Raw genomic sequence first — 20882 nt, 5'->3', positions numbered from 1 at the left:
GAAAGCGAACAAACATACAGATCTAATACGATGAGTAAGGTAGTGTAGCACAGATTTCACCCTCCTCCTGGCCAACGCTAAGAGAATCACCTTTACAGCTTAGAAAGCTGCTGATTATTTAACTTAGACTTTTTAGAAAACAGCCTCTGTTACAGTTTGGAGTCCCAGAGATTAAACAGTCTGGAGCATTTCCAAAATACAGTAGGCAGAAGAAAATAGTAAGATTTCAGTAAAGCACTTGCATGAGAATATTTGGGATTTCAGGGCTGCCTAAGAAATGGCATCCCTACAAGTCACATCTCTGTGACAATCCAAGCTCAGCAGAAGCAAAATTTATGTCTCTACAGAATTCTCAGCCAAGAATGCTCTTAATTCTCTCACAGCACAGGAAGTATCATAAGTGCTAGACTTTGAACAACGACTATTCTAGGTAGGCTAGCGATTAATTCTATTTTTGTGTGTGTGTGTACTGGCTTTCTTGCTGCATTAGATGCTAACAAGGCTGAATATGGCCATGCAGTCGATGAAGCGAATGCACGGTAGTACAAAGATGCTCCTACTGTGTGATTCAGTGTACGTGCTGGTAATGGCTGAGAGGCTAACAGGATCTTCAGTCCATCTTCCCACTAGTGATAAACTTTGCCATTGAAGTTGGTAGCAAAGGAATAAAAGGTTTTGGGAGAGTCTGTAGATAGAGGAATAGGAGATGTTTCCTTTGGGACCACCAGTTCTCTCCACATTTAGCTAAAGGAGCTGAGAACTGTTCTTCATATGGTTCTTTCCAGGCCCCACCCCTCCCTCTTACATTCTCCATGCTTCTGCCATGATGTGCCTCTTCTCAGCCATTTCCTTTCGCAGCTTCACCATTTCCCTCTGGATCTCTTCCTCCTCCTTCTTGGCCTTCAGAGCCTTCCTTCTGTCCTCCTCCTGTGCTTGGAGCTTGGCCTCAGACAGAAGTGATTTCTTCAGGGACTTTTCTTGTCTCTGAAGCTCTAATGCCTTCTGACGCCTCATCCGGTTTTCTTTCACCTGGGCAGGAGGAAATCAGTAAGAGTCAAATTGGTCACCAAAGGCTGAAGAATTTGAGGTTCATGATACACTGACAGGGTGGGTCACAGTCTACCTTACACATGAAGCAAGCAATTTTACCTGTAGATGGCACTGACTGGACTGGTTCTGCTCTCAGACCAGCAAAAAACTCCAGTCATGAGAGTGAGGTTAAACCAGTATTATTTGATGGGAACAAACTCAGAACTGACTGCCATGGTGGCTTTTCCTGTCAGTCTTCAAAAAGAGGGAAAACCTGAAGAGGTGTAGTGAAAGTTAACTCTGCAAGCTACTGTAAATGGCCAATGTGCACGCAGAAACACAGTAACGTTTCAGCCATACTGTGGAAGAGTATCCTGGGGTATATGCCTCCAAATCAGAGATTATTGAAGGGTGGGAGAGAATACTGGGGAAGTATCACTGGGCTTTTACTCTCATCCTGTAATGCTACATCTTATTCCTTTTAACTGCGCAGCCTTGCCTGCTCACCTGCTTATGCCTGAGCTCCATGGTTATTCGAGGATCTACAATTTCTTGGTTTTCTTTGCTGTCTTGAAGTCTAAGTCCTTTCACTATCCCATAGTTCACAACTTCACTCTGCAAAAGATGCTGTAGGTATGCTTGGACAGAAGAACTTTCCAGTTCATGTTCCAGATAGCTGCACAAGTCTGAAATGAGGAATTCAGATTAATTCAGCCTAGTCTGAAATGAATAAACCCCTCTGTCTCAGATCACAGAGCCTAACGTAATTAAAGGGATCACTTTCCCAGACTGTGAATGCATTTCTGATGAAAGCAGACACACTGACTGCACACCATTTATCTCCAGAGTCTTAATCAGTCTCGCATTGAACACGCTAGAGCAGGAACAACATTTTGCCCATTTTTTACTGCCTTGCCTCTGAGCATCTCAAATAGCTGTGTAAATTTGACAGGCGTCATAAATACCCATACATAAAATAAATAAAATTTCTCTTTTACAAAGGGAGACAATGAATGTTTATGAGGTGCATTTGTGCAGCCCAACAGCAAGCTGCTGTAAGAGCTGGGGGATAAAAATCATCACCTCTAATCTTGTTTCTACTGATCCCACTATCTTGGCCTCAAAGCAACTTTTACCTCTCAGTCTGACAAGCCATGAGACATGGCTCCCTTCCCCAGCACATTCTCAGAAAGGAAGCCAGGAACTGCTTTGTTGTGCTCTCACCATCAAAGCGCTCATCCTTCAGAGGGGCTGCAGAAGGCTTTTCCAGGAGGACAGAGTCAGCTTCCTCTTCTCCATCGCTCTTCAGCTTCAGTTGCAGTTTGGACTTCATCCAGTTACTGAGCAGCTCTTGGGCTATCACAAGGAAAGAGACTGATGACCTAACTTGCTTAAAACATATATGGGTAAGTGTAAACTAGCAAGACTCCATCTCTGGAAGAGTCATATCACATGCTGGGAAGGCTGTCTAAAATGACTGAAAACTGATCTGCAACACAAAACGGAATAAGGCTAATAGTTCTGTTTTAATCTTCTTGATCTATAAAAGGACAGGAAGAGAAGGTGGCAAACTTTTTCCCTATCACATATGTCACAAACAAATTCTTCTTCACTCCATTTCCCTACAAAATTCTGTGGACATTTAGATCACTTGTGTGATTATAGTATCATTTATCAAGATGGAATTCACATGAGGTAATTTATAACTCAGAATTCATATGTTTTACCACTGCACTTGCAGGCGCTTAGGTATTTTCCACATGTACAGCCACAGTTGTCACATGTTAAATACAAAAAAGAACCTCTGTTTGGACAAATGTTTGCTCCATGTGTACAGGTACCCTTGCAAGTACCACAGCTCCAGGAATAACTGGTAAGTCTAGATTACAAATATGTCAGGTGGTAAACCTCATCAGGCACTACCTGTACTCAGAATTAAGACTGCAACTACAGGAATGCACCCATGATGGATTTGATATGCTTCAGTGAGCTCAAATGCTTAATGAACAACTGCATATAAAGTCCTCCTGTGGACTGCATTTGCATCTCCGCTTTTCTGTAGAAAAACACAAAAAATCCTGTTTCAGAGTTCTTACTCAAAAGCCAAGACAGCTAATGTGGCTGCTGCCTCAACAAACCACCTGGTCTCACTGCATGCGTGGCCAAGCTGTTCCTGAAGCAGAACGCAGGGCTGTAAACTGCAAGGCATCAGGAGCAGCCCCACGAGAAGCAGAGCCATCTTGAGCTATCTATGCAGTGAGGTTGGGCAAAGAGCAGGGACCTCAGCAGCCCCTGCAGTGCAAGTCATGCCCTGTAAAGGCACAAAGAAGACACCCAGGAGGGAGCAGCTGCTCCAAATCTCCATTTCTGACACAAAGTGAAGATGCTCCCATTGAGTCCTGGTATTTCTAAGGCAACAAAGCCTTTTTAAAACTTCCTTAAAAAGGAGCAGGTTTTTTTTCTGAAGAAAACATGAATCTAATGTTTCTTGTCCTTCAAATCACTTTTGTTCTCTTTTATAATCTCTCAGGCCAACTCAGGAACAAGGAAATATATCTGATAACAGAAAGAAGATGATAGAAAAATGGCTTCTCACTCAGAGAAGGGTTACTTTTTTGACTGGGAAATGTGAGCTCCTCATAACTGGAGTAAAACAGTTCTGGCACTTCCCAATACCTTTCTTTGCAAAGTGCACTATGTGTACTTAATACCATTAAGTATTCTAATAATGGATTCCAGATAAAAGGTTTTCAGTTGAACTAGGAACAATCCTGAGGGATTGGCAGCTATAAAAAGGAAAACCCTAGCTGAGAAGGGCAAACCAAAATAATAAAGACACACAAGGAAAGCAAGCAACTTTTCATCATCTGCAAAGACAGCTCCTTTTGAGCCCCTATGCTGTCTAATGCATTCAGACAGTGCACTGTAAGCAGAGAGGTATATTCCCTCCTAGCAGTAGAAGCCATGATAATTACAAGTATAAAAGCTGACTTCTTGTATTGAAGTGGATGCTCTTGAGATGTGTCTTCATACCATTCTGTAAGGCACACTTTTGAGTCTTAAAAGAATGGTTAACTCAGTTTTAAAAATCTTGTCTCCTATCAGCTTATTACACTGCAGATGTACTTCAAGCACTTGACGTGAGATAATTTCTCTCTTTTTTTAAAGTACTGCAGTTTTATTTTCAAATTTTGATAAGCACTTGTGGCTGCAGGCATTACAAAAAGAATATTTTATTAGCTAATTAGTGAGGAAAATTTTGCATGGCAATCAAAGCAAAGCCACACAATTATTTGTAGATGTGTAAGTTACACAGAGCAACTCTATTTTCACATCTGGCCTGCTATCAAAAATACGTCAGGTAATTTCATCCCGTGTCCTATAGCCCACTAACTTGTATTTGACCATACGATGTGTCTTCAAGAGCAGTATTCATCCTTGTCTTGACCTGTGTCCAGAAGACAGAGTTTATCCCTCTCTTAGGTATGCTCAGTAAGATCTACCTTGAACTCCAGCAATTGATTCTTCTTATGCCTTTTTGTTAGACGAAAGACATCTTACTATCAGCTGTTTCTTTTGGTCTCAAGCTTGCAAGAGCCTGTTCAGACCAGAACCACGATGCTGGATCAAGAACAGTTCATTTTATGCAGCTTGTGCAAGCAGTATCTCAGCTCACCTTCCTCATAGGCATCATCATGATCTTGCAGCTGTTCCACGGTTTCCAAACGTGTCACAGGACCACAAGGCCCCTGTGGATACCTTGACTTTTCAAGGGAAAAAGCTTCAGAGACAGCATACTCAGAGGCTTGGTGCACTCTCTTTAAATTAAAGAAAGGAAAACACATTTCTAAGGATTGCTGGATATTCATTTTTAAACTTCCTATACCTGGTATCCAGGTTTCTCCTCTAAAGAATGCAAACATCAGTGGGAATGTCACACAAGACAGCATGGCTGTTACAAGAAACAGATTTTGAAACACATTTCTCCAAATGTCTGGGGAAATAGGGCTTAGAAATGATTAAGCAATAAGCATTAATTTGGCAATTAGTGCCAATCATAGTGATTGGAGAACGTGTACGGAGAATGCAAACACTCAGCCCCTGGGGGATGGATGGAGACTTGCAGAGCTCGTCCCCAGCAACCACCAACTATGAAATTTGCTATCAGCATTTTGTCACAACTGGGCTAGCCACTCTGTCAATAATCTGAGTGATTTTCTGTCCCATATTCTTCTCTGAGGTGTAAATGGTCCTGACATGTCACTGTGTTTTCACATGTAACACCTGTACCCCAGACAGCCCACATTTCTGCAGAGCTTCCTCCCTTTGTGCTAAGACAACCAGAACAAGCAGCTGCCAGAGGTCAAGAAGACTGCTTGAAGAGGCAGATGCACACTCCTATCTGACATAAGAAGCAGGCTGAGGGTAGGAGCATGAGGTTGCCCAAGGAAGCAAAACAAAGGGAAGTTCACCCTAGAATTAGTTTTCCTTGATCTCAGGTGGTTGTAGACGCAAGAGATGGTGCTTTGGGATAAATCTCTTGTATTCATGCCCATACATACAGCCTGCAGTCCTGCTCAACATTAAGTTTTGCGTGTGACCCGTGAGTTTTATGCATAGCCAACAAGGTACCTTACTGTTAAGTGAGTTACTGTGCAAGTTACTTCACCTTGATCCAGTGTCCCAAGTTATCAGAGTCAAACCTTGTCTGGAGAGAAAAAAAAACCAACAAAACAACAAAAGGTATTGCAACCACCTGACTTTTTTTTTTTTAACCAGAGTTTAACGCTTCCAAGTTTAGCGCCATTCACTCGAGCACAGTGGGGACTGCCAGTCCCCCGGCGAATCCCGCTGCCGCAGCCCTCTCCGACACCTGCGACACCTCTTTCCTGAGCCCGATTCTGCTCCTAAACGCGGCGGGGACCCACGGAGGCCGCTTCGCATGTGCACAACCCACGCAGCCCCCTCGGCTGAGCCCATCCTGCTCTTCCCGCCACCGTTAAAGCCGCTGGGGGCGTGGCAACCGCCCGCGGCCCCTCACCAGAGAAGGCGCGCCCTGATTGGACAGCGCCCCACAGGCCTCCCCCTGGCGCCCCCTAGCGTTTTCTCCGCGCCGTTCCCCGCCGCCCCGCGGCCCGTAAGGCCCCGTTACCTTCGGCCGGGCCCCGGCGGTGAGGCGTCGCCAACGGTACAGCTGCGGCTTGTGCTCCGGGAGGGCCATGGCCACGCCGGGCACCCTCGCCAGCCGCCCGCCCCTCTCAGCCTGTCCTACGGCGCACCGCGGCGGAAGCGGCTTCGCCATGGCAACGCCGCTCCCCCCTGGACGGCGGGCGGAAGGGCGAGATCTCCCCGCCGGCGCACGCTGATGATGCCGCGTGAGGCGATTGGGGCGGGGCAGTAGGGAGGCCCACGCCGGTTAACGGCGCTTTGGGGCCGGCGATGAAGCTGAAGTTGTGCGGAGCGGGCGGCGGGCGGCTCGGGACGCTGGTGGAGCTGGGCCGGAGCGGGGCCGCCGCCCTGGCGCTGCCGGGCTGCTTGCTGTACACGCGGACCGGCTCGGCGCCACACCTCACCCAGGACACGCTGCAGGAGGTGGGCGGCGTCCCCGCCGTGGCCCAGCTGACCCTGCCGACCGTGTGAGTGCCGGGGAGGAGCGAGGGAGGTTCTGCGGGACACAGCGTGTCCCGCTGGGGTTACCCGGGCTTCTCGCTTCCCGGGGTGCAAGGCAAAATGTCGGAGTTGGTTGCCCCTTTGTTGCTTCCCTTTCGAAGGGAAGTGCAGGGAGTTAGTAGGAAGCACGTGGAGGTAAGTGACCCAGAGGGCTGCACAGTTTTTGAGCGTGTTTTGGCCAACCCCCTCTTAGCGACTTCACAATCATCTTCCCAGCAGAATAACCAGCTTTAGAAGCAGCCAGCTCTCAAAGCTAGTTCTTACGGTGGCAGCTGAAAGGGAAGATTAGCATCATGAAGCTCATTAGAAGCTCTTCCGACCCTAGTTCGTGTAGTTGTTGAGTGATGCATGTTAGTAACGGTGCCCAGAAAGTCACAATGTGACCTTGTGTGCTTCAGAAAGTCAGTGGTCACTGGTCAGTGTGGGTAAAAGCTCTGACTTTTTGCCACAGAATTATGAGTGCCCTGGTTTGTAAGATGTGATTCTTAGGCTCTGTAGAAAATGATTACCATGCCAATATCATAGACCCAGGCAGGATCTCTCAGCAAAGCAAATTTTATTAACCATTTTGCAAGACCAGGTGTTCTCCCTAAAGGTGGGCACATGGAACAGGGCAAAAAGCCACTGCTTATATGCCCTCCAAATCCTGGTTGCGAATTCCCTCGCCTGTTCCCCATTGGTTGGCTGCTCCAGGGTTTACAGACTACCCGATGCCTGCCTCAGTTTATATATTTAATTAACCCTAACAATCCCCTTCCCATTATTGATCTATTTAAAATATGGGTTACTGGCTCTTTGGCTACCTTTCCCCCTAGATTAACATTTGTAAATACAGGTATCAGTCTACATTCCGGGATTAGGTTGAACAGACTTTGTTTTACATTAAGGATTCCTAGTCTGATGTCTCTCAGTCCTTCCCCTCTGCTGTGGTCAGGTGTCAGGTCCCCAGTTTTGTAAAAACAACATTCCTCCTTCAATGGCTTCTTACAGCTCTATCAGTGCTTAAATCAATCCAAGTTACACATAAATATGGAAATGGAAGCCTTAGTTATGGAACCACTAACTAAGTAAATGGCTGTCAAAAAGATCACTGTGTTTCTGTATTTCATGTAGGGCAGAACTTCATGATGTCTTGGAAGAATATAAAGAAGGAGCTGCAAAATTTATAGGTAAAGTGCGTGTGTTTGCTTGTGTGTCTGGAGAAATAACACAGGTGGATCCAACTGATGCATTTTTAGGCAGTACAGTGGGCAGAAAGTTGTAGGCATAGGCTTTCCACGTTTAGGCATTTTCTAACCCAAAGTGGCACTAAGGAAGACTTGAAGTAATATGTTGTCAGTAATCCTTCAAACAGGCTACAAAGATATGTGGTTTTGCTTTATGTTTCTTTTTCTGCACCTAGCCTTCTCCTTGGTGTCTTCAGCACTGACTGGGATGCGCTTAACCCGAAAGTTGAGACTAGAACTGAGAGGAGCTGTACTGTAGCCCCTAGTCACTGCTGCAAGTGGATCTTGCTAAATGCAATTTCTGACTTCTTTTGATGAGGAGAATTAGAAGTTATTGTGAAAATGGCTTTCCCCATGCAGCTGTCCAAATACGTTTCCAGGCAGTATCTTTCTGCTGAAGCTGTCTTTTTGGATTCTCATAAAGCAGTTGGTTTCATCTGAAGATTTCCAATGGGAAATCTTTGTCCAGTATGAAGAATAAACAGTTAGAGTACCCACATCAAATCAGTCTCAGCTGGTGAATGCTTCTGCCTCTGAGCTATTCCTATTCTGAGAAGATTACAGGGGATCAATGTTGGATTTGCAGGAGCTTTGAGGAGCTCAAGAAGCAGGTGGAGAAGCTCATTTTTTCTGTTTTTTATTCTTGTGAGTTTAGTGGTCAGACTGTACTTTCTCCCTGGATTCTCCTTCAATTTTTCCATGTTAAATAGTCAGTTTTAGGAATATACTCAACTTATAGATAGTCAAATGCAAAACAGTCAATGTTGCCATAGCCGTCAGCTGCTGCACCAAACCTTTGTAATCTTCATCAGTTCCTGTACTCCATTCTTGGACCAGTTAATGAATGAAATCTTTTTCTTAACACCTTGGTGATAAGAATGAGTAAAGCAGCAGTTCCTGTGTTTGTGACTGTCCTGGCTTTTTCCTCTGGTTCTCATAACAGATGAGTAAAGGCCTGACCACATGCAATGTGCAGCCAGGATCACTGTTGTTGGCCTCATGCGGTGAAGGAACCTGAGTGCACAATGAATGCAGAGTTAGCATCTGGTGTGAATATCTGTATCATAGCCTGGATTTATATCTGGGGAGGTAGTTCAGAGAACTGGAGGATGATCAGCCAAGTCAATAAGGTTCTTCTCTGGATGCTTTGTCTGCATATCTCAGGCTACACTGGGTTTAGAGTAAATCTTATTGAAGTGATGGCATGTCTGTTTAATTTCTGTAATACACAGACAGTTCTTTATGTATGGAATCTAGCAGACTTTGCAAGAAAAAAAGCTTCTAATCTGCTAAAACTTTTATCAAAACTGAGGTATTTTTATGAGTGTTTTGTATGTGCCAGTTGTGCATGTATTATTAGAATATACAATAATGTAAATTATTATATTTTTTTTAAATGTTCCAGAATTTTTGTCCTGTATCCTTAGCCAAGCACTTTTTTAAAAACACATTAAGATTTTGACACAAGCAAAGTTTTGGTTTGAATTTCCAAAGGAAGTTTGCACCCAACTTTCAATAAACTTCGACTGCCTTGGGACAAAAAAAAAAAGATTGAAAATCCCTTTTATCTGAAACTTTTTAGAGGCTTGACCACTTTCACTGACTATCTGTAAATAGAAAACTGTACATCATTGAGATACACTATCTAGCTTTCTGGACATTTGAAACCTTGAGTCTGGCAGGGATGATAAATTTATCATTTCTGTAGCTGATCTGTTCTCTCAGTATATGTTGTCCTTCCTTAAATGTTTCAGGCTTGAGGCTGTTGCTTGGTTTAGATTGTGTCAAATCTCAGATATCTCCAGTGTGTCAGTTGAGTGGTCAAGTGAGTCAGTCAATTTTAGTAGAAGGAGTATTAATCAAGAAGAAACATAAATAAATCTCAAAAGAGCTGTGTAGGTTGCAGAACCAAGGGGTATTATTTGAAAGTTTGTCCTGATGCTGTGCTCTCTGCATTGCAGCTACTAAAACTGGGAAAAAGTCTGTTGCCTTTGTTGCTGAGATAACAAATGAACAATTTTTTTTTTTTCTTAGTCAGATTGGATGTGCTTGTGTATGGGAGAATACCCTGTCCCCTTTTGCAAATTTACAAGCCATGTATTTACATTGGCTTTGTTTTGGTTCATGAAACTCTATTCTCTGTTTGCAGGTATGCCAGACACAGTGCTATACTGTTCCCTTCATGACCCAGTCACTCCCTGTCCCTCTGGCTACAACACTAACAAGGTACAGTAACTGTAAAGACTTGCAAGAATACGCTTAAAGTTCCCAAAAGAAAGCTGCCAGTCCTCACCTCATCGGTGTAGGTACACTTAGACAACCAGATGTTTTTTATGCTTTATAGCAAAATAAGTGTCTGCACAAAGAGGAATGTCATTGACGTGCTCCTGCCTTTAAGTAAATAAAACTGGACGTTTTCTTACTTGGCAGTGTGTTCTCTGAACATTAAGTGGCAATTTGGATAGAAAGGAGAGCTCTAGGCTCTCATGCTGTTGTGGTTAACATGGTAATAAAAGAAAATACATGTGTTTTAGCGTGTATGCTGAACAAGCTTATGGTGATGCCACTGATAAGCAATAAACTGGAAACCCTGTGTGTGTGGTTATAGTTTGCTACAGGCCCACAGCGGGGAAGAAATTAGTACTTCTGCAGGAAGGTGGCTTAGTGATCCAGGAGTGTGTGCTCTTGTGGATGTTTGCCCATTCCACCACACGTGCCACCCGCTGCCTGCCGCCGCTTTGGCCTGAAGGGACAACTCCTGGCACCTGCTCCCATATGGTCAGTCCCAAGGCTTGTTTGGTTATGGTCACATTTGGTGAAAGGTCACTGAATGACAGAGGATAGCCAGTGCCATCTAGCTGTTGGTATATATTCTTTGTTCCTGGGAACCAGTATTCCTGTCTCTCTGAGGGGAAGGAATTACCTGAAGTGTGTCTCTCCATCGTGCACTTGTGAGGTGATAGCAGCGATCTAAGCCTGGGTGTTGCAGGTTTCATTCCTCTTTTTCCTTTTTTGAAGCTGTGAGGATTTTGTCACTTTGTTGCAAGGCCTTCTGGAGCTGGATCTGCACTGACAAATACTTATTAAAACTTTTTGAAAGCAGTGGGACAGAAAGCTCTGGATTCTGTGCCAGAAAGCCTGGCACAGGCCTGGATTTAAATAATCATGGCGTAACGCTCTGTTCTCTAAGCTGCATGGCTATTTTATTTATTAAAGCGGCTTTTTTCCTCTGGAGAGCAGAATGAAGGTAACCAGACTTGATTATGCTCTCTGCTCTTCGGCTCAAACACTTCTGTTTTTTGTCCACCTGCCTTCACCAGCTGTTTCTTGATGCTCTCACATAAAAGGCAGCAGGTACTAACTGGCCAACATGCTGTTGCAGAACAACATACAGATGTTGCGTTCCAGTTATTCTGCAGGTACTAGTTTGGGGACTGCCTCCTTTGGAGTTGCTTTTTTATTTATTTTAATGGGAAATTTACAAAAATGTTATTAAAGACTTTTCTCTGTTTCTTTGTTACTCAAATTTGGTGAAATTGGCTGATGAGGCCAAAAGTGATTAGGAGAGATGGATGGACAGACAACAGACTTGTATTTGCACAACCTTCTTGTTTTTCTGTTGAGACCAGGCAAAAATAATGTTCTGCTCACATTTTTTTGCATCCAAATTCACTTTCTAAATTAGTATGCATGAGAACTGCACTGCTTAATCTGTCTGTCTGGCATAGACTCGGAGAACGTGTTTAAACCTTCAGGCCCAAAAAAGTCCCCATAACGCTTCGAGCTATAAGCCATTTCTGATAGCTGAAGACTGTTCCTCATTTAAAAAAGCACTAATGGGGTTGCATATGAAAAGAACCTACCCTCTTTTAAGGGTTCAAGCCCAATACTTAACCTACTTAAGCACCTTTTTAAAAATTTGGAGCAGCAGTGCCTCAAGTCTAACAATAATACAATGAAAGCAACTGCCAAGTTGCACTCACAGGTTAATTGCAGATTAATTACAGTTAATTACAGAATAGGATGAGACATGGTAGTGTGCGTAGTTGCAGTGGCTGTGATAACATTTTTGTGAAAATGAATGTGTAGCTAATTGAGTGGTGACATCTGCTAGCCCAGAGGTGTTCAGGTAACATAACCTCTATGTGCAGATGTTATTGTTTTGCTTTTAAGGGTGTTGTGGAGTAATGATGGATGATGGGGGCCTGTGTGCTCACTCAGAATGGAAAGCGTGTGTAGAGACTGAGAAGGCTGTGTGTAGTCCTGATGAGTACCTGCCATTTCTTATGTTCACTTTGAAAGCTCTATGTTTCTTTTGCACTTGATATTTCAGTCCCTTCTTAAGTACCTGGATTTGGGACCTAAAATAACATTGGATTCTGAGATTAAATTGCCTAACAACATTTTGTATTCTTTCCAGTGTGTCTGTGTGGTTTACATAAACATGTATATTCACATGTGCAGTGTTGATTCTCTGCTCAAAAGAGGAAATGAGTTTGTTGGTTTTGCACTGTGTACAGAAAATTAGTGAGCTGTATTTCCCATTGCAACCTCTGCTGCTTTTCATGAGATGACAACATACATTTGGAAATTTAAATATTTTCTTCAATATTTCTTCCAATTCTGCCACCGATTTGTGTGATGATAGGCCAGCTGCTCTATCTCGGAGATTTTCAAACATGTTGAGTGTGTGTGATGGTTTCATCAAAGACTCTCAGATATCCCAATTCGGTCATTTATCTTCTTTCACTTGTGCCAAGGGCAGCTGATTATCTGAGCTGTGCTCCTGGACAGCCTATCTGTTAAGTATGATTCCAGTGTCTGATGTTTCACCAGATCGATCTCTTCCCTCCTTTGACTTGTAGGATCTGTTAACCTTTGCAACTAACATTCATACCTGTTCTTCCTTGACAGACAGTGTCCCTGTGGGGAAACTCGGGACGCATGGAAATAACAGCTTCTAAGTTCATGGACATGCAGCGGGCCATCCAGCCAGACTGGTTTCAGTGCATCTCTGATGGAGACACCATTTCTGGGGAAGTTGGTAGAAAAAGAGCCAAGAAATCTGTGGATAGGTCACTTTCCTTCCTGGATGTGTGCCTTCAGCTGCTAGAGAAGTCACCGGTAAGTTCCAAAAAATATTGAGGCAAAAGCACTGCAGCTGCTTTTTGATCTGTGCTGCATCCTGGGCCAGTCCCAGGATGTGATTTAGTAGGAAATTGTGTCATACATATTTATCAGAGAATGTACCGGTGACAGTCCTGGAGGAGGTGTCACCAGTAGCGCAGTGGGTTTTCCTTTTGCCACCCTCTTAATAACTTGCCTCCTGTTCCAGGATACTTATCTCTACTAGTTGTGGAGAATTCATGTTTTTTTATTCACTTTTGGACTGTTGCATTTCTTTTGCTACCTCCATGCTACATACACGGGCAGACTAGGATCTTCTCATTCAGATTAAGAAAACCCATCTTCTTGCTCTGAAGTCCCCTCAGTCCCAGGTGAGGGAGCACTTGCTAGGATTTACCAGTGCTATTCTTTATTTCCCCCAGCAGGTTTAAAACTTCCCTTTTGGTGACATATTATCTGAGTCTGTATTACAAAAGAAAATGGGTGACAGGAGCTAATATTGGTATCCCTTGAAAGGTTGTGAGATCTAGTGTCAGACAGCCAGGATAATGGCACCCATTTTGTATTCTGCAGTGACACATGTAGTGCTGAGGGGCCTTCTATAAAAAGCTGTGTACAAAGTGATCTGTGGTTATTGCCTTCTGTAGGGTGGTGGGAAGAATGGTACCAAAATTGTCAGTGAGGTACTTCCAAGGTAAGGAGCAGAATTTTGTCTCTCCTAATCCTATTTCTACTTTACGCTTGGACTTCACAGTGGGATTTGCTCTGGCAAATTCCTGGGAATGCAGGATTTAAGTAGCAGGCACCTGGGCTGTGAGATGTCTTGCGTGTCTTTGGCAGAGTACACTCTAACACTTGTAGCTTTCTCCTGGGCCAGGAACTACAAGGAAGTGTAATGTTTGGGGCAATTGAAGGTGGAGATATCTTGGAAGAGAGGCTCAGATCAGCCAGGGAGACTGCCAAGCGACCTGTGGGTGGCTTTCTGCTAGATGGCTTCCAGGGACGTGCCATGGCCAAGGAGACCAAGTTGAAACTGATAGCTGCTGTCACAGCAGAGCTGCCAGAGGATAAACCAAGGTAAGTTGTATGGGTAACATCCCAAGAAATCCATCTGTCCTATTATGAGGAGTGCCTGCAGGCTGCTGTGCAATATCACTGTAGGAAATAACTGTATTGCACAGTGTGTGTGCCAGGCTGCATAAATTCTACCACTTTGTCTTCAACCCTTGGTTCAGTTTTTAACTGCGACTGGCACCAAGCTGAGCTCACATTGTGGGTTTAGGTATTCCCCACATTTGGAGAATAATCAAGATTTTAGTTCAAGTAGTCTTTTTTTTTTTTAGGAAGAATCACAGGTAGGACATGTCTGGGCTTCTTGCATTTGGCCTTCAAGGCCATCCATGGTTTACTTCAACTTCAGCTCAAAGAAGAATGTTGTTATCCACCTATTTTACAGAGACCTCTTCTGAGAAAAACTGTTATGTTCCAGATCTCTCTGGTCTGAACTGGAGGAGAGCAGAAAGGAGTGCTGAGGGAACCCGCCAATGCTTATACGATCTTATGGCAGCAAGGTCTGACCTAGTTACCTGAGGCACTGAGCCTGTGAACTACCAGTGATGGTACAGCCTGGCTCAAAACATGTGTATTCTCTGCTTAAACTGGCATAGTTTAGGGACTGTTGTACGTTCTGAGGTATGGGTTATGCCCATCGGATCCATGTCAGAGACTGGGACAGGAGTGGTGGCATTCTTGGCTCTTATTTATAAATGACTAACTAACTAAAGACTTCCAGAAAATGTGTGCTAATATTTGCTAGTGGTTCAGAACTGGAGGGGCTTCTTAGCATTGGGTTGAGTTTGCTGGCTTTTGCATGGGTTGCTCATGCTACTTCTGTTGCTACTGCTCTCGTATAGGTGCCTTTTTCATCGTTTCCTGAAGAGAGTGACTGAGGCCCCATTTTTTTTCTGTAGCTGTGCTGCCCTCTGCTAGCTGGGCATTGCTCTGACCTCATGGTGTTCAAAAGGAAATAAAATGCGAAAGCATGTGTCTGGTGTTGCAGCTTGTTCATGCTTAGCGATGCCCAGGGTTTGAATTTTCCTGACAATTAGGCGCCTAGCTGTGTTGTTGCCATCCTGTCTGGTTGAGGTACTTATGAAGATCCCCTGGGAGCATTAGAGTCCAGTCTGCTGAGCTAACCTTAGTAGCTACAAGTGCATCTGCTGCATCTATCAAATTATTTGCTTGCCTGGTTAAGACAAGTGTTTCTGACCTCTTTGTGGGAAGAAAGCTGGTTAGCCCTCGGGGTTCTTGTAATTACCTCAAGTGAATTTCAGACAATCCTGCTTTCCTCAATCACTCTTGCCATTCTGGCTGGAAAAGTTGTTTTAGAGCAGTGTTCTTCAATACGAAATTCTCGAGAAGACAAACACTTTCTGTGCTTCACCCCAGAAACGACTTTTTCTGTGATAGTGAAATGATCTTGCAAATGTACTCTTTAGAGTACCTCCATGCACCTGGAGGTGCTGGTCTCCTGGTAAAATTTATTTTCCTTTTCAGTAGCGTTAGAACCCTTGCAAGAGCAAATGTTTGTCCTTAACTTGTGCAAAGGTAAGTTTTAGCAAAGGTTTTGATCATGTATGCAGAGCTACTGTTTTAACTATTGAGAATAATTTTCTCCCTGCCCTGAGAGCCTGAAACATGACACTTATGCTGTAAACTTCTCCCATCCTTATTCTGTACTCATCAATTTAATTGGAACACTTAGGAAAGTAACTAAAAATGGCACCTTGTGACTTCATTTATCAGCCCCTGTGTATTTTCCTAATTATCTGTTTAGATCATTGCCCTACATTAGTTTCTACTGCTGTCAGCCCAGCCACACACCTGCAGGAGAGCAGGCACTGCTCTGTTCTCTTCTGCTTCACCCACCCTCAGGGAAGCTGCCAGATAAATTTGGCTAACAGCAAGATCTCTATTACCATTGATGGCAATCCAGCTGGGCTCTTCCTGGCTCTCAGTGCCATGTCCCAAGGGCTGTTACAGCTGAGGTTTTTTTGGTAGATCACTTGAGTAGGTAGAGTGTAAAGAGGAGGGACGAATAAAGCAAGGAACTACTTGCTATGACATTTCTCATTAGTGCATTCCCCTCTAGGCAGTTCTCCAAGTGCTCTATGGTGTGTCTGTCACCTGGAGGCTTGGATCTTTGACCAGCCATCTACTGCTGTCTCTGCTGCTCTTGATCAAGTCTTTTTAGACTGTCTCCTAAACAGTCACCAAGCAAAGGAGTCCGTGTGTCTGGAAATTGGTAGTTCCCTGGGGCACAAACATGTCTAAGGAAAATATCTGTTTTACAGCAGAGATGGTAGATGAAATTTTGAATCTAAGTGCATTTATGTGTGTATGTGAAAGAAATCAAATCACTTCAAACGTAATGAACAGAATGAGGTTTTTCTGCAGTAAATGAGGGATTATTGCTGTCTTCTAAGTGGCAGATAAATAAAAGCCTGTCATGTACTGGATAGGTCAGAGGTAGGGAAATGGAAGCACATAGGATTCTGAATGATGACTGTTGTACCCACTTGCATTTTGGTTAGCAGTTGCAGGGATAAGTTACATGTATGTGTCTTTTCCTTCAGGTAACTGCTTGCTTCTACTCAGAGTATTCTGGGTTTGTCTTCTTGTGTGTGTCTTACAGAATCATCCATGGCGTAGGCAAACCAGATGAGGTGCTTGAGTGCATTGAAAGGGGAGTGGACATTTTCGAGAGCTTCTTTCCTTTCCAAGTGACAGAGCGAGGCTGTGCCTTGGTTTTCAGTTACAACTGCCATTCAGGTCCTGAAGCAGCAGGTAGGCTTCTTGATGGTCATTATGATTTTTACTGCATCTTCCAGTATTGTGGCAAGCATAACTCATGCTTTGGAGGAATCTATATTTGAGGTTTTCGTTCCTTAAATAAGTGCAGTAACCACTGGAAAAACTGAGATTCCACAGTCAAATGTTGCTTTTGAAGGTAGGGTATTTTGGTTTTAAACCTGTTTAGGTGAACTTGAGGCCTCCACCCAGGATCTGAATGCCTGATTAGCCAAAATATGTTCAAGTATTTTGTAAACACTTATTGACTACAGGCGTTTTGGTTCAACACCATTGACAAACTTTCTGTTACCATTAGCAGTTAAGGCTGGACTTATAATATTAAGTGGAGATCTATGATACCCGTTCACTAGAATTAACTGAATATGTGTCTGTTTTAGTAATGTATTTTTGAAGTCCGTCCTTTCTAGCTGACAAAAGCTAGGGATCCCATTTTTTTGGCAGCTTTCCTCTCTGTCCTTGTATTCACCAGTTCATATCAAAACAAAAAGATTTTCATAACTCATTACCTCATTACGCTGTGAGATGAGAGCATGTGTATCGCCCATTAAATCATCTATCAAATGTGTTTCATGCAGCCATTTTGTTTTGGCCTATTAAATGCTTTAATACAGGAAAACATTTTACATTTTTCCTCCTGGGTAGAACCTAGCACTTTTCATGCCTGGGTAATTCAAAATCACCTGAATAGAACAGAACATCTTGTTTCTTTGTGCTTGCTGCTGGCTTTTTAACCCTTCTCTTCGTTTATTGTTCTTTACCTTGTCTCACCTTATTCTTAAATCATAATATTCTAGGTAAGGACAATCTCTTTTTTTTGTGTCTGTTTCACACTTGGTACATGGATTGTGCAAACATTAATATTGATGTTTCCAGATACATCTCCTGCTTAAGAACAAGCCTAAAAATGCAAACCTAAAAAATTACAGTGTGATGTTTTGTTTTTAAGATAGACTGTTGAAAAAGCAGATGTGGAATCTACATCTGCAGTAGTGCTACCAGTCTCTTTTGATTCCAATTGTTTAAAAAAAAAGACAAAAAAAATAAAAGTATCTAAATCTCTGAGCCTGATGACAGCATGAAAAGTAGAATGACTGAATGCAGATGAGTTGCCTGTCTACTCTAACAAAATCTCAATAAAATCAATTTGTTCAGGTGATTGCCTTCTGTTCAGCATGCAGTTCAGACTGAAAATATTTTTGACATTTTATCAAGAATTCAGCTCAGCAGAGCAGCAAAAAGTTACACAGTTGTTTTAGCTCTAACTCTTCATTAGGTTTAGCAGATGAGTTTTCACTTGATTCTTGCTGTTTTGATCATCTGAAATTGTATTTGTGTTAACTAACCTATGACAATTAAAGAAAAGTAGTTGCTTACTATAGGCAGGAGGTGGAAACTTGAGGCAGGAGTTTTAATGTGACAAGAGAGTAGCAGAAATACCTGCTGTAAGGTTGATACGCTTCCTCTGCCCTTGCTGTCTGTTCATGAAGGGCTGTTGTCTTTTATTTAAAAGTTTTAAAGCAAAATGGGGCCCAGGACCTGGAGGAGAATGGCGCTGAAGAAAACCAGGATGAAATCTCCAAAGCTGATCCAGAAATGACACCATTTGAGATATTTCTGAAAGACAAAAGGTATGTGAATTTGTGAGGAGGGCTTGTGCAGCTGTATCACTACATATAATGCTTTTGTCCTCTGTATTTGATTGCATGTGGTCAGTAGCTGGAGGGTAGGCTTCATAAAACATGAAGGTGTTGAAAACAGTACTTCTGGACATTGAATGGAGGGCGATGGACAAGTGTTCTAGCTTGTCGTCAGGCAACAGTGTATGTATGAAAGCGCTGTCTTTTGCCTGTCCTCAAGTCAGGGATTTTCTGGTTATTTATCCCAGCAGACATACTGTGGTCATAACTATGTTCCACCTGAAAGACAGTAGGTTCACAAAGGTTGTCAGGGGATCATTTTGGTCTTTTGCATCTAACTTGGATCATCTTGAGATGCTAGGTTTTATTTAAACTGTGGAGAGCCTCCACTTTGACTCAGTTTGGGCAGCTGCAAAGCAATTCTGCAGTTTCTGGATACTTCACAAAAACTTTGGCCAGTGTTGCTGTCTGTCCTTCCTTCTCTTTTCCAGAGCTGCCAGTAGGCTGTCTGAATAGATGAGTGTGTTGCTTTGCTCAATCCTCTCTCTACTTTGTGAGAATGGTGCATCTTACTTTAGAGGGCAGTACTGTTAATCAGTATATCCTCGTTTCTGGTAGCTTCCTCCTTCGTAGATTCTGTGCTAGCTAGTGAGGCATCTTGCGCTGCAGCCTCTTTGTCAGGGAAGGCACAGCTAAGGCCTCTCTCTGCCGTTAGCTGTGATGTAGTCAAAGTTATCCTCTGACTTAGCTGTGTGGCCTTTTGGCCTTGTAGTGAGTTCTGGCATGATATCTGAAGTCCTTTGTGCCAGTGCTGCTGGTCTTGAATGTCAACACATCTTACAGCAGCTGGATTCAGGCTCTCAGGACTTCAAGGCTCAGGTCCCTACAAAAGGCTTTGTAGTAACCAGATAAACTTTATTGTTTGAATGGGTCTTCTTACCTTTGTTATCCAACTTTGCTTCCTTCTTAGGTACCAAGATGATTTTGGTCCTTTGCTGGAAGGATGCACCTGTTACTGTTGTCAGAGACACACTCGTGCCTACATCCATCACCTCCTCATGACCAAGGAGCTCTTGGCAGGTGTCCTGCTCATGATGCACAACTTCCAGCACTACTTCAGTTTCTTCAGTGCCATACAGGATGCCTTAAGAGACAATAAACTGGATCAGCTGAAGAAGCTTGTCTTCAGACAGGCGCTTCAAGGCCCGGCAAATATGAAGCCAGGCCAGTGAATTCGGAGAGGATAGAGGAGGTTGCAGGCTATGTCCTTATCCAGCAGGACTGTGTAAGGTGGACTGCCAGCAGGGTCACCTGGAGCTGTTAGTAGTAAAATGCCTTGCTTCCTGGGGGGAATTGAAAGAGACATTTGAAGAAGGTCTTGCTTCCTGCTGGGGAAGGAAGACCTCATTCAAATATCCCTTTTGGATAATTGGTTTGGTGCATTCTTATGGTATGGAAGAGCCTGAACATGTCACAAGACCAGCATGCATAGCTTTGTTTTCAGTTACTCATTGTTAGTGCTCCATATGGAATGACAGAATTATTGAACTTGTGGTTGAAGAATCAGGGCATACACTTAAAATTGATGCATCTGCCTAGAGGCTCAGCAGCTGTTTTGGACTCTCATTCCATACCCAATGGATGTTACAGGTAATTATTTTTCCAGAAAATCCTAGTGGTTTGGTTGTCCTATCATGCAGCTTCTTGATGAGAGATCCCAGCTCAGTCTTAACACATTTTTCCTTGTGGCCATTGCCAGCATCTGTGTCCTTGAGAAGGACTGACTGGAAATGCTGCTGTGTTCGGTGGCACAAGAGACTGTGTGTGTACTTCCCTCTCTGGCCGCCTGCAGTGCAGAATGTTCCCTGGGCCAGGAGGAGGCCCTCTACCTCGGCCTGGCCTTGAAAACCCCTGCCTCAGGGCTTCCAGTCTCTGACATTAGAGCCAGAAAGAAGAGAAAGTGTTGAATCCATGTCCTGCTATAGTGGGTTTTTTTGACTCTGTACCCTTTCAGCTGTATGGACTAAGATTTCACTCCCACACTAGCATGTGGATGATAACGAATGTACAACTCTTTCCAGCTGTCCAAGCACTGGTCAAATAGCAGGCTACACAAATGTCAATGTGAGATGGAGATGTAGAAGAGATGTATTGTAGGAAAAGGCATTTTACAAAGATTCTTGTGGCTCCTTGTTTTAAAATATGACTTAGTTATGTCACATTCCTCTTATTCATTTTTTTTTTATGCTCCTTACTTTGGAATCATGGATTTATTAATTTTACCTTGCAAAGCAACAATAAAAAGTTTTATTATTCATTA

General features: G+C 43.4%; 2 protein-coding genes across 3 annotated transcripts in view; one reads left to right on the top strand and one right to left on the bottom strand.

Moving 5' to 3' along the window:
- CCDC191 (coiled-coil domain containing 191) overlaps positions 1-6429 on the bottom strand; it is a 21320-nt gene extending 14891 nt beyond the window's left edge. For both annotated transcript variants that reach the window (XM_082064780.1, XM_082064779.1), the window contains exons 1-6: positions 6182-6429; positions 5699-5737; positions 4706-4847; positions 2254-2385; positions 1537-1715; positions 806-1029 (exon numbers count right to left, since the gene is read on the bottom strand). In XM_082064780.1, the coding sequence (XP_081920906.1) occupies positions 806-1029; positions 1537-1715; positions 2254-2385; positions 4706-4847; positions 5699-5737; positions 6182-6331 (866 nt within the window). In that variant the 5' untranslated portion in view covers positions 6332-6429. The remainder of the gene's footprint in view (positions 1-805; positions 1030-1536; positions 1716-2253; positions 2386-4705; positions 4848-5698; positions 5738-6181) is intronic.
- QTRT2 (queuine tRNA-ribosyltransferase accessory subunit 2) lies at positions 6381-20882 on the top strand. The gene is made up of 8 exons (XM_082064801.1): positions 6381-6665; positions 7813-7868; positions 10075-10151; positions 12840-13049; positions 13930-14129; positions 16747-16898; positions 18436-18553; positions 19533-20882. The coding sequence occupies exons 1-8, from the start codon at positions 6469-6471 to the stop codon at positions 19792-19794; spliced, it is 1272 nt and encodes a 423-aa protein (XP_081920927.1). The 5' UTR covers positions 6381-6468; the 3' UTR covers positions 19795-20882.

This window comes from Streptopelia decaocto, assembly GCF_964273445.1.
Source record: "Streptopelia decaocto genome assembly, chromosome: 1".
Taxonomy (NCBI): domain Eukaryota; kingdom Metazoa; phylum Chordata; class Aves; order Columbiformes; family Columbidae; genus Streptopelia; species Streptopelia decaocto.
Note: the sequence above shows the minus strand (reverse complement) of the source record. Positions and strands in the feature narration are given on the sequence as shown.

Coding starts and splice junctions, on each gene's coding strand:
- QTRT2 (XM_082064801.1), top strand. CDS start 6,469: ATGAAGCTGAAGTTGTGCGGAGCGGGCGGCGGGCGGCTCGGGACGCTG. Junction 13,050..13,929: donor AGCTGCTAGAGAAGTCACCG/GTAAGTTCCAAA, acceptor CTCCTGGGCCAG/GAACTACAAGGAAGTGTAAT. Junction 14,130..16,746: donor CTGCCAGAGGATAAACCAAG/GTAAGTTGTATG, acceptor TGTGTCTTACAG/AATCATCCATGGCGTAGGCA.